General features: G+C 39.5%; 1 protein-coding gene across 3 annotated transcripts; it reads right to left on the bottom strand.

Annotated features, from left to right (window-relative positions):
- Positions 1-7,748: 7,748 nt before the first annotated feature.
- LOC112187442 (very-long-chain aldehyde decarbonylase CER1) lies at positions 7,749-12,356 on the bottom strand. Of its 3 annotated transcripts, none has more exons than XM_040516514.1 (10): positions 12,156-12,355; positions 11,838-12,061; positions 11,491-11,682; positions 10,163-10,382; positions 9,521-9,896; positions 9,315-9,422; positions 8,713-8,913; positions 8,502-8,597; positions 8,218-8,388; positions 7,749-8,140 (listed from the first exon to the last, which is right to left on the bottom strand). In XM_040516514.1, exons 3-10 carry the CDS (start codon positions 11,645-11,647, stop codon positions 7,961-7,963), a joined length of 1,509 nt encoding a protein of 502 aa, XP_040372448.1. In that variant the 5' UTR covers positions 11,648-11,682; positions 11,838-12,061; positions 12,156-12,355; the 3' UTR covers positions 7,749-7,960. The 3 variants fall into 3 exon arrangements, with proteins under 3 accessions (XP_040372448.1, XP_040372439.1, XP_024181999.1); XM_040516505.1 differs by having other exon boundaries at positions 7,790-8,140; positions 11,491-11,678; positions 12,156-12,356; XM_024326231.2 differs by having other exon boundaries at positions 7,790-8,140; positions 11,491-11,723; positions 12,156-12,353.
- Positions 12,357-12,896: the final 540 nt, after the last annotated feature.

Genomic DNA, 12,896 nt, shown 5'->3' with positions numbered 1-12,896 from the left:
GAGTTATGTTGTGTGAGCACGTTTGTTCGCTTCTCCTCTTTCTTCCATTAGTTTTTTCCTTTCTAACCTGGCTCGATAGGTTCCGTTGGGCAGCATGTTTCTGCCCGTTAATTAACGGGTTGGCAGCCCATTAACACATTAAGTTATTGGGCGGAAATAGATGGGTTTTTAGCGGGCGGTTAACAAGTGGTTAACGGGTCATGGGCTGAATTGACAGGCCTATGGTGGACAATGGAGTCAGGCCAGGTGCTTAACCATACGACGTTTCTGATAGCTCTGTCTAGCCTTTCATAGACAACATCTTCTGATTCATCTCTCTTATTCTCCCAAGTGATTTTGGGTCCTCTGAACTTTATATCAAACAGAGCGTTTTGATCCATAAAGCTTTTCAAGTACCTGGGTCGATTCCAGTGCCATGGAGCTCCTCCTTCTTTCTCGTCAATGGATATCAACTCATTGAAATCATCGAGGCAAATCCAGGGAAGCTCCAGGGGATTTGATAAGGAGGATAGAGACGACCAAAAACTAAATTTCTCATCTTGGTAGGGAGGGCCATAAAACCATGTAATTCTCCCCGAGTGTTCAAATTGGTAAACTTAACAAAAGTATCAATAATGTTCTTATCTTTAAACAACACCTCAACATCCACCTCAGGGCGCCACCACAGAGCCAATCCTCCTGCAGAATTGAGAGATGGATCAATGGTGGTACCTTTATAGAATTTGAGTTGGCATCAAAGTTTGTTGATTCTGAAGCTTGGCTACTTGGTCTTACTAAGGAAAACCAGGGACGGGGAGTGGGAACAGATGAGCTCCCCTAATTTCTGGATTGTCAAGGCTCGTCCCAAGCCACAATAGTTCCAGGAAAGGAGTTGACTCATGGTTGCCTTGTGGCTGTTGGCCAGCCACCACCGCCCTGTAGTATGGATACTTCCTCTAGATCATGAGAATCATCTTGAATGTTAGCATTGATTTCCGAAGAATCCTCTAAAATTTCAACTCGAATCTCCTGGACAACTCTAAGGTTGAGATTAGTGCTTGGGTAGGTCCCAAAGGAACGTTTTCTTGTTCCAAATTTGCTGCCATTCCTGCCCGAACTTGTCCTGGGGGAATAAGAATTAGGTTGTCCTCCTCTTCTTCCTCTACCCCTACCTTTGGGGCGACCTCTACCCCTGGATTGAGTAACTGAGTACGGGACTGGAATTGGGAGAAAAGTGTCACCCCTTCTTCCTGAGTAAGATTGTGAGGCTGTTGGGATATGAGTCTGGTTTTTGCATGGCGAGAGCTTGAAGATGGGTCGGTTTGGGAATGGTGTTTGTTAGAAGAGATTGGTAACGGGGCTAGGGAGTTGAAGGCCAATTCTTGTGTTTGAGGTTGGGAAGCAGAGTATCTGATATGAGGATGCTCTGGGCTATATGGGATGATGGTATAAGTTGGTTTGGGTCTTTCCCCTTTGATTGTTCCCAAGTTAAATCATTAAACACAAGCCAACACGTGGTGACAGCATGGCTAGTCACACGTTCAGAGAGAAGGAGGGATTCCAGTTGTCTATGTGGGTGATGGGCTGAGAGCGTGTATGAGATGGGCCTGTTGGGAGGTTTAGGGTGGATTGGACTGGGAGGAAGGGTTTTCTTTGTCCATTCGACATGCGTTTTTGTAGTTGTGACAGCTAGCTTCAACCAATTTGGACTCGGGTAAGGGTTTACCTTTATAGAGGAGGACAAGTGTGGGGTAAGAGGCAGATTGGAGTTTGGTCCTTGGAGTACCATGAGGGAATCTTTAGGATTTGAATTTTGGGGTGATGAGTCAACATCAACTGGCTTAGTAATCAGAGGGAGGGTCACGTCACTTACTATCTCTGATGATTCAGTTCTGACCTCATGGGGCTGTCTGCTAGGGTTAGCATGTGACTCAAAGGGAGAGTTTGAACATGAACCCATGACTTGCTTGCTTTTCGGCTTTCGCCGGTGAACCCATGCCGGCTGGTCGAGCCAAGACTGGTGTTTCACGAGAATGGAACGCCTCTTCATCCAAGGTCTGTACTAGATATTCTCTAGTTCTCCTTCTTCTGGGTTGATAACCCTAAAGTTTTTGCACACATCAAGGTGGTGCCCTAGCTTCCCACACTTATAGCAGAAATCACACAGACCCTTATACCCATAGTCCACCCTAGTGCTTGTGTATTCATTAAGTGGGAGCCAGAAGCCAGTAGGTCTGTAGTCCATGAGGACCTTGACTCTCAGGTAGCCTCAGAAGGTAGCATCCACAACTTCTGGGTCTTCAACTTCAAGAACAATACCAATCTCAGATCCTATCAAGGCGGCATTCTTTGTCTTCATCTTCTCCCTTATAAGGCCAGAGATCTGGACCCAGTACCAGACTTTGTGGAAGTGAATATCACTAATGGTGAGATTGGGGAGCCATTTAACCACGTTGAACCTTATGTTGTCTACATGCCAGGAACCACCTTCCAGAAGAGTAGAGGCAGCATGAGGGGCGACCTTTTCGGAGAAGATGTTATGGTGCAGGTGGGCTATTTTAATCGTACCCAGGTCCCTCCAAGAGGTTCTGAGGGATCCGTTTATGCCACCTATCTGTAATGAGTGCTCCAAGGAGAGAGACACCGTTCTCAACCTCATCTAGACATCAAGTGTTTTCCAAACGGGAAGCAAGATGGTCATGAGAGGACATGTTAAGCAAAGGGGAGCAGGACAATAGGCAGAGTTGTTCCCCCAGGGAAGAAAAAGTAGAGAAGCAAAGGGGGCCTACCACGTGTGGGTAGAGCTGTATGAACCTCCAACTAGGGAGAGAGGACTAACTACCACAAGTAACTGGGTAGAGCAGTTGAAAAATAGTGGCTAGTAGTAAAGGAGATCGAAAACGGGGGAGGGGGGGGGGGGTGGGGACAGGGAGGACAAGTGGGAAGATTGTAGGAGCATGAAGATCTAAGGGCGGAAGGGCTGGGTAAAAGGTGGAGTTTGGGAAAAGGTGAGGGATTTTAGAGAGAAGGAGGAGCTTCTCACTCTAGAAGTCATTATAGCTCCTAACTTGAAAATATTTAGAAAATAGAATGACAGCCTATTAAGTTGGTGGACCACTCTCAAAGTATGGTTTTTTTTTCTTTTTTCCTTTTTTGTGTATTGAAGATAACAAGCATATTAGGGGGCAAATAAAACTTTTATTAGAGGGAAATAAAACTTTCATTTACTTTTATTGTGGGAGGCAATAAAACATTTATTATGGGGCAATAAAAGCTTTTATTGGGGATCAATAAACCTCGTAAAACACAGACTATTGAGTTGGGTCCATGAAGCACAGACTAGTGAGATGGTGGACCACTCTCAAAGTAAGTTTTTTTTTTTTCATATGAAAATTCTTTTTTTTTTCCTTCCCTTTTTCTGTATGTAGATTACAAGCTATCTCATATTTGGGGGAATAAAACTTTTTATTGACTTTTATCGGGGGCAACAAAACTTTCATTGACTTTTATTGGGGAGAGATAAAACTTTTATAATAGGGCAATAAAAGCTTTTATTGCATGCCAATAAACCTTTTAAAACTTTTATGAATCTATGACGACCTCCTCGCGTACCTCCAGGGATGGTTCAGGGATCTCTAACAAGGTTTCGGCAAAGTCTGGGAGTTGGTGGAATGTTTTCTTCCCTTTTTGTGTATTGAAGATTCAAGATTACAAGCTATTCCATATTGGGGTGGACAATAAAACTTAAACTTTTATTAACTTTTATTGGGGGTTAATAAAAATTTTATTGACTTTTATTGGGCCAATTAAACTTTTATTTAGGCACAATAATAGCTTTTATTAGGGGTCAATAAATTAACCTCCTAAAACTTTTATGAGATCTTCGACGATCTCCCTGTATACCTCTGCGACCTCCAGCGAGGTTTCGGCAAAGTCAGGTACGGTTCTGGCAAACTCTCTGTGATCCCACTCTCTCTCCCACTTTACCCCTATGTGAGAAAGGAGGAGAGAGCAAAATAGTCCCAAAAATAAACAAAAACAATAAAAAAAACCCTAATTGGGTATTAAGGAACAAAACCAATTATCCTATGGGTAATGGGGAAATCCAAAAGTTTGGTGGGGGAATGGGGAATCATTTCCCAAAAATTAGGGTATTTAGACATTTTTCCTTTATAGTATACCTGTGGGTGGGGTATACTAGAGTACTGTATGCTGAGTAATAGCTTTCTTTGTTGGCCCCTTCGAGATATGTTATTAGAGAAAATTATACAAACAATACCTGAACTTAGGCTCACTCTTAATTTCAGTACCCGACTATGCAAAACTATCACTTTGGTATCCCAAGTTTAAAGCTCGACCCAATAATGGTACATACCGTCCATAACGGCATTAAGACCAGCCACGTGGCAAAATCTAAAGGGTAATTGGGTCATTTCACCCTAAATTCACACTCTCTCAGTCAAACCCAAATCCACCCAAATCATAGCACCGATACTAACTCCCCCACTTCCTCCGTCTCCTCTACCACCAGTAACCCAAACCGTAACCCAAGAAACATCCATAGAATTGCAGTTCACAAACACAATACACAACCAAATCCTTCATGGCTTTATCAATTTCTCTCTAAAATTCGTAAACCTTGTTGCACAGAGAGAGAGAGAGTCATTTTTTATTCTGGTAAACCTTCATATCACACAAACACACATCAGTGACCAAATGGCTACCTCACTACCTCAGTCTGATGCTCAGCTGACTGACATGATGCATAAACTCTCGCAAGCGTACGAATCGTGTCAAGTAAGGGAAGTATTTGGACCTTCGTTTATCATACCTCGGGGATTAGGTGTTGGACCTAACCGAGATAATTGGCTCTAGGACAATCCAAATGCATACAATAAAAATATAAAATATAATCAAAACTATAAACAATCAAGGCACCAAGCCTTGGGAATGCTCGACTTAGCTTACATCAAGCCTATTCAAAGCCACTAACTTGTAGCCTCAAGGCGAGTATACACAAATGAGTCAATGGATTCAATGATTGAGAGTTGATTTGAACTTAACAAAAAGTAATGAAATGTAAAGCAATTAATATAAATGCAAAGGAGTAATAAAAGTGTAAACAATATGAATGAGAATGCCAGGTACTAGGGAGGTTCCTTCGCCCAAACTTATGTGTCAGAAGCTAATCTAATGTAGATGCAAATTTCCTACTTTGGCGGTAGTTGTATCCAAGGTGGTTCAAGACTCAAGGACTGAAATTCCCTTTCATGGTACTCCTACTCCGGTTCAAGGGTCATAGGAATTCACTTGACATGAATTAGTGCCGATTCAAGGGTACACTAATTCATATCAAGAGACCTAAAGATCGAGGAATTAGACTACTAAGCGATCCGCCAGCATTCACGCAACAGGTGTAAATCACCATGCTTATAACCCATCGAATACAAAATTGAAGGTTTCTAGTTTAGGAATTAGAGGGATCAAGCCTCTAATTCCATCCTAGATATGTTCAAAATACACACCTTAGAGTTGACTAGGCTCCTAGACATGCATTTTAACCCAACAAAAATTGATATAATTAAGAATCCATCATATGAAAATTGTATCATTACATTAAACCCTAGCCCCCAACAACAAAACTACTCACTATCCATCATTAAACTTACATCCATATACATAATTTAAAGCGGAAGAAGTGAAGAGAAGTAAGGAGTAACAAGAACAAGCCACAAATTGCTATAGAGCAATTATGGCTAGCCTTGATTTATGGCTCCCCACATTTACCCAAATTTGATGGTGATGAAGTTCTTGATGCTTGAGCTTCTTCTTTGAAATTTGTGGAATTGATAAAGCTTTGCGGTGGAGTGTGAAGAAAATATAGAAAATGGGTTGGTGGTGGTGTATTTCGGTGGGTTAGATGAGAGGATGGAGTAAATGGGGTGTGGTGTGTTTGCAGCGCTGTAGGTAGAGACAGGAAGAAAGAATGGGTCGTGGATAGGATTGGCTGGAATATATAAAGAGAAAGTCTTGCGTGGGGCAGCCGCACCACATGGCGGTGGGGCAACCGCACCACATGGCGGTGGGGCAGCCGCACCACGTGGCGGTACGGCTGTCCAATCAGTGTCCAGCAAGGGGTATTTTGAGTATTTCACTTTTAAAATACAGGGGTAGTTTCAGAATCAGGCAAAAAAATTTCTGGTGTGTGATTGGTCAGGCGTACCACGTGTCTAGTACACTTGATGTATGCAAGAATTTTTCATAAATATATTGGTCTCCATGTGGCTGCCAACAAAGAGAAAAAAATAAATGATCATCTCGCGCTCGGGAGCATGGGACGAAGAAATGAAATGTGGTCTGCTATGTCTCAGAGATAGATTGGTTTCCAACCAATTAAATAAGCAACTTGTATTGGCTGCATGTGATGGCTGTGGCTGAAACCAAATGTAATCAACAGTTTGATCAATTAATCAAAGGTTTTCTTCTTCTTCTTTTCTATTTTTCTTCCTTCCCCACTTTTCACAATTTCGAATATTTCCATATATATTGGCAAGGGACTAGTCGGGTTTTGCTCTCGATCTTGCATTGACCATGGTTGACTTGGTGTTGACTTTTTATCTTTTTGTCGAAAACTCTAATTTGCATCATTTTCTCTCGATTTCCGCAATTCCGCTTATTTCCTACACTATAAATAAAATGAATTAATTACATAATAATTAACTTGAGGATTAACTTATAGTGTTTTAGATACAATTACATGCCTAAAAATGCGTGCAATCACTGACTCTCCTCCCTCCTCCTCCACTGGAATCCGACTCTCAGATCTCATCCCTTCTTTACGGCAAGTTCCACTTCTCTCTTACCTCTACTATTGTTTTTTATTCTAAACAATCAAATTCGAAATTGATTCAGTTGTGGTTCTTGCAGAGATTTCGCAACAAGTTCAAGCAGAAATGGAGGACACGCTCAAGTCGATCATGTTAGTTTGAATTAGGCGCAGAAGAAACTGTTTGATTTTCATTCCGCTGCGAATTTCGAAGTCACGATTTGTTGTTTTCAGGGAAATTGATGAAAAATCTTCTCAAATGACGGAGGAGATTGACAAGTGCAAAGACGTCGGTCTACTGGGCTTGTTGGGCCGACGCCAGTGTGGCTTCGTTGGTGGTCATCGATGACATCATTTCTCTTCAATTCATAAACCCCGAAAATCCAAACCCTAGAAATTGAAATTGAAATGGATTCCCAATTTCGATTTCTTTCTCAATTTGAGAGAGAGAAATGAAGTTGCAATGTACTCGAAAAAAATTATAAAAAAAAAAAATCAAGGTTAAAACATGGAGTTATAACGGCGTGTACGATTATTGGGTCGGGCTTCAAACATCAGGTACCAGAGTGATAGTTTTGCATCGTTGGGTACTAAAGTTAAGAGTGGGCCTTAGTTCGAGTACTATTTGTATAATTTTCTCATGTTATTATTGTGTTGTTTGCTGAGCTTCATAATAGATGACATTTAAAAATAAAAATGAAGGAAGAATCTTCATCTTACGCTGAAACTAAAGATCTAGCAATCATATTTGGAATCCATTATTAGTATTCATTAATTGTTGGATGTTCTCCGCCAAGACTTTTTAGGAATGGATAGTAGTGAACTAAATGAAACAAATAAATAAGGGAGTGGACGGGTATGGACAAGAGTATCACTTCGTAGTTAATTTAGTGACACTTGGCTTCTTCAAGCTATGTAGTAAAGTATTTTCTTGCATACTCCCTTTTCTAAAATAATTATTTATTCATATATATGAGTTCCAGAAAAGCTTCATCCTTGAACAACAAACCCTAGTATAGTACCCACGGGCCTGTATTTCTAAAGGTAATGTTTTAAGTACCCAAACAATAAATGATGGCTCATAAATCCACATAATTTGCAACAAATTAAATATGAGATTGCATATAGGTAATGCATTGTTGAAGAGGTCACAACTTAATATTTGTTCGGAGTAGCATTGGGGATTAGAGGCTGAAAGCCATGTCGAAGCGTAGCTTCCCAAACCTTGTTGATGTCGGACATGGCGGAACCACACTCATGTTCATTCCAACCTTCCAAGGCATGCACTATTCCAGCTATGCGCCATGCGCTCATCACCCTTCTTGGCAACCAGTTCTAGATATCAAAATGTAATTGGTTAAATTCTGAAAAATTATGGACGAAGAAGTTGATTAATTGGAAACTATTACTACCTCACACGAGTAGACATTCTCAAGAGATCGGGGGATCTTCATTGCTGGAGTGCAGTGGTAGAAGCAGTCCCTGCGCAACTTTTTAAGGGGGAATTGGGAGAAGGGAACAAACATTGTTCCTTTTGGTGCATTTAGTTGATCTTTTCTCAATCCATCTCCCACTAACCAAATCTGCAAATTTAATGTAGTATATTTAAAAGACTAGGGAAAAAAACCCTAGACCGAGGGTTAAAAGTTGTCTCGGCCAAATGAGAATATTTTGTTACAAGGGGTTGCGAGTTTACCTTTGAACCAGAGCCTTTTGCAAGAACCACCTCACTCTTAGTAGCACTTACTGATTTGGTGAGCTTCAAATACTCATCCTTGTATAATGTAGCTACCTGAAATAAACCCATTTCACATAGTTCGAAGATATATCGGAACGAAAAATAGATATATTCTTCTTAATGGCTTCGATTCGAGTTATGACTTCACATATATTTAATAAATAGGTACCTCAATGCCCCTCTGGCCCAAAGCAAATGCAATTGCATAAGCGACCTTTGTAAGGTTGCCTGTAAGAACAACTTGGGTTGTCTCTTTTGGTATGCTGTTGAGGATTACAGCCACAGCTAAGCTACTTCCATCCACTACCTTTACTTTCAGCTGAGGATATCTCCGAGTATATAGACCACCATATCTATTCAGCTCCCCACCCTGTAATTCAAAAATTCATAATCATTTATCCTAAAGTGATTTCTCATATATATAAATTACTCAACAATTAGATTTATGCAAATTAAGCCTCCAAACCACTGCCTCAAATTCAACTTTTCCTACTATCACCCACTGGCCACTCTTGTTTTAAAATTTTCAATCCTTACAGCACAATGTGGAGCCCTTAGTACTGAAGTTCATCATGACTTGATGAGAAGAACCAAATTAGTGTGGACCCACTTTAACACACACACACACATATATATATGTAGAGTTTTTTTTTGTCCTTTTCTTTTAAATTTTTCCTGTCTTAATAAGAAAGAAATTGGTGACCTTAGTCTATCCCAGTATAGAAAAATGAACATAATGAAACCGTGACAATTAGTAGACTAGAGACTTGCCTGGTTTAAGAGCCCCAAACTTACAACTTTGACACCCTTTTCCTCTGCTTTAAGTATAGCTTCCTCAATCAAACTGTTGATAGCTTCATTTTGCCATGGCAAGAAGTACTGCAAGTCATAAAATTAAATCAATTGATTTGGAAATGATATTAATGAACGAGAATCAATAGAGAAAAACAAAGGCTGAAGTTTATTGTGCATCTTACTTGCAAATTGTATTTTGGGATCGCCCAAGTTTGTAATTTGAGTTTATCAAACCGCTGCCTCTCAACCACAAATGTGCGACCATAAATCCATGTGAGTATCATCGACCAAAATGTAACAGGCCACATCAACCACATGTACCATGTTGAAGTGTGCGGCTCAGAGGCCAAGGAAGCAAATCCCAAAGGAAGTTGATAGATGGAGTCGGGTGTTGTAAGATGGGTTAGATGCAACACATCTGGAGCTTCATCTTTTCTTTTGAGTGAAGATTCATAGAGTTCATCACTAGTCTTTTCCATGGTGCCATAAATGTAATCATAAAGTGGCATGAAGAGGCAATAATTGGTTCGAAATAGGGTGTGATGCAAAGAGTGGTACCTGCATATCAGGTTCCGCTTAGGTATATTTAGGTATCCATATAAATTAATGATAGACTAGCTTCTCACATCGACATAGCAAGATTTGATGGTAGTACTCGGGTAGATGCAATGGTGAAAAAAAAAAATAAAGTTTGAATTGTTCCTTTTTTAACCCTCGGATCAAGATCTGATGGTAGCTGACCAAGACTTTCTTGGTACCCGAAGACCACTACATTTTCTTATAACTGATCAAGCTAAGATTATATGAAAGTAAAGAATACTTACGATGGGGTATATATGAAATACTTGAGAGGAGGAAAAAGAGAGAAGGTCCAATTTGGAATGAGCTCGAAGTTGCAGTGTCCCATGTTGTTCATTAAGTCAATGTAAGTAACATAAACTGCATAGCTTATGATTGAACCTGTTCCGGTCAACGCCATTGTGTACAAGGGTATTGCGAAAAGGAGGAAATATGCTATGTGCTCCCCAAATGGGTGAATTACAGCTGCAATGATTCAAAAGAAATATTGATCTTATCAGATTTTTGTGTTGAAATTATGCTTGTATAAATCTAAAGTGCCTCTTTCCAAAAAGAAAAATCATTCGGTTTAGATCTAGGAAAAACAAAAAAACGTCTGCAGAAGTGATTTATTATGAACGTTTCTTGTACAATATAACTCAATTATCAGATTCATCAATCTTTAGTTTCCTCCAAACTCTTGGCAGTGTGGATCCGATGAAATGGCAAAAGAACCAGGTATATATTTCATAAATCTTCATATATGGAGTATATCCAAATTAAACATTAAATTTTACAAAAGAAGGCATTGAAGAGGAGCAATAAAAAGGTGATAAAGTGTTGAAACGGTGTCTCCACCACAGAGGATCGACGATAGTGACACTTTTCTTTACCTCCTCAGCACCTCCTTTGTGGGCGATTTAATTTTATCAGACATATATCACAATTAGGTCACAAAGATGTAACATGATATTAATGCATACAAGAGATAACATGCGTATTCAATTTCAAAATATTCTTTTCATAGAAGCTGGAAAAAGAAGGAACAAAAAACGTTTTATTACAAAGAAAGAAAAAAAAAGAGGCCATTGTGTTTCGAACCTTGATGCTGCAAACAACAGCAGAAGTATGTTGCCGCTGCACTAGCACGGCTACATACGGGAATATGGGGAAAGAACTATATATAATTATACAACATATATATGTAAAAAAAAAAAAAAAATTGGTGGAGGCCTGCCGAAGAGTGGTACTGCCTCAGGCAGCAGCCCTCAAGGCCGGCCTTGAAACCGGGTCACGTTTGCATTAGGGATGTGATACATTATAATTAAGTACTTGAGTTACTGATGTAATACTTTCATTAATTAATTAATTTTGTACCAAATGTTCCCCATTGAGCACTGGAGAAGTACTACTATTATCGTACAACTATCTCGATAAACATATTAATTACTAGTCTTACTCACCTAAGATAAGTTATAATAATTTGAAACTGTACATTTGTTTCAGCCTTCAGATTCACTTGATTAGGTAAGCATGCCTCTATTAATTACCTAAAAAGGAAAATATATTTGTAATGGATCGAACTACGACTTACAAGTAATTGGCTCAGTGACAATGGAGGAATGGTGGTGAGAATGGTAGCGAGAGTATAGGTAATGGTGGTGCAGAGCTCTATGCAACCAGTAGTAAAGAAACTCCACTGGACCAGCATGAAGCAGAAATGTTATAACGAATCCATCTCCTCTCCACATCGGTAGGTTTCGACCTCCGGTCAAGTGCCTGCTGCCTAGGAAGAACAATAGTCCATTGAATATAATTTGGTCATCCCTGTCCAATAAAAACAAAATAACAAAACAGAAATAATAGTTAATACGTAAACCCAGAAAATCATTATTTAATTGATCTCTCCGATAACCCTAGCTAAAGCCGAAGCCTACTGACCAGTTTCTTTCTCTGTCAACTTGTTCGAACTCTAGACCCTTGTCGATGATCCGGCCGCTGCCTTTGGATGTTTTATATCGAGAAAGAGAGATCCATAACTGGTTGTGCAGCATCCTGAACAACATGAATGGAAATATGAGGAAGTAAGATAGATCTCTGTCTTCTCCCTCATTAACAATGAACGAGAATATGCTGTGTATCGCCCAGGGAGCAGCCACCACGTACTGTGCACCACACAACCAAATTAACTAGAGAGTTAGCACACTTAAATATATAAATGGAAATAATATCTATCAGAATAAATGAAAACACGAAGACCTTAAAGTTTCCAAGAGGTGTCCATGGCCATTCAGTCAGAATGCCAGGATTGGAAGCCATTTTTCTTTGAAACTGTGCCTTGATTAACTTTCTGGTTTTATCTTTTATAGGTGTCCATGTATACTTCATGCACATGCATCATACGTTAGAAAAGTGGTTAAGGATGTTGATATTCTGTCAGCACATCAAAGTGGTTATGGGTTATTTAATGGTGAAGAATTTATTATAGAACCGACCTGTCTATATGCACAACATTTATATACATTGGTTGCATAATTTGATTAATGCAAAAGCTACTTATGAAAAAGGCAATGAAACTAACTAGTAAAGTAGGGAAATGCATAATTGGTCCTAGATAATATGTTTTATACCCTCTATGCGTGTATTGTTGACTCAACTTTGAATAGGGCACGACACTTTACTCAACACCAAACAAAATAGGATCATGAGACATGTCATTCTAATTGCTACTCTTTTTTTTTTTTTTGAAATGTCTAATTGCTACTCTTAATAGTGAGGAGAATAATTTCTTAGAGGTAGGTCGAGTTTTAAATGATTGTAAAGATTATTTAAAAAAATTCAGTAAGTTAAAATTCATATTTACTGTGAAGTAAATGGTGTATCGGATACGCTTGCTCACCTTGCTAATTTATTTTTCATTGATGATGTTTGGTTAGATGAGTCTCCTGCTATCATTCAAGATGTTCTTTATGAGGATTAATATTTTCACATTTCTTCCGT

Source organism: Rosa chinensis, chromosome 1, assembly GCF_002994745.2.
Source record: "Rosa chinensis cultivar Old Blush chromosome 1, RchiOBHm-V2, whole genome shotgun sequence".
NCBI classification, from domain to species: domain Eukaryota; kingdom Viridiplantae; phylum Streptophyta; class Magnoliopsida; order Rosales; family Rosaceae; genus Rosa; species Rosa chinensis.
This window is presented reverse-complemented; position numbering and strand designations above follow the sequence as displayed.

Excerpts from the sequence above, each read along its gene's own strand:
- LOC112187442 (XM_024326231.2), bottom strand. The coding sequence starts at position 12,290 with ATGTGCATGAAGTATACATGGACACCTATAAAAGATAAAACCAGAAAG. Across the intron at positions 10,383-11,490 it reads TGTCACTGAGCCAATTACTT|CTGTAATTCACCCATTTGGG; the intron begins GTAAGTCGTAGT and ends GAATCATTGCAG. Across the intron at positions 9,423-9,520 it reads TCCCAAAATACAATTTGCAA|TACTTCTTGCCATGGCAAAA; the intron begins GTAAGATGCACA and ends TATGACTTGCAG.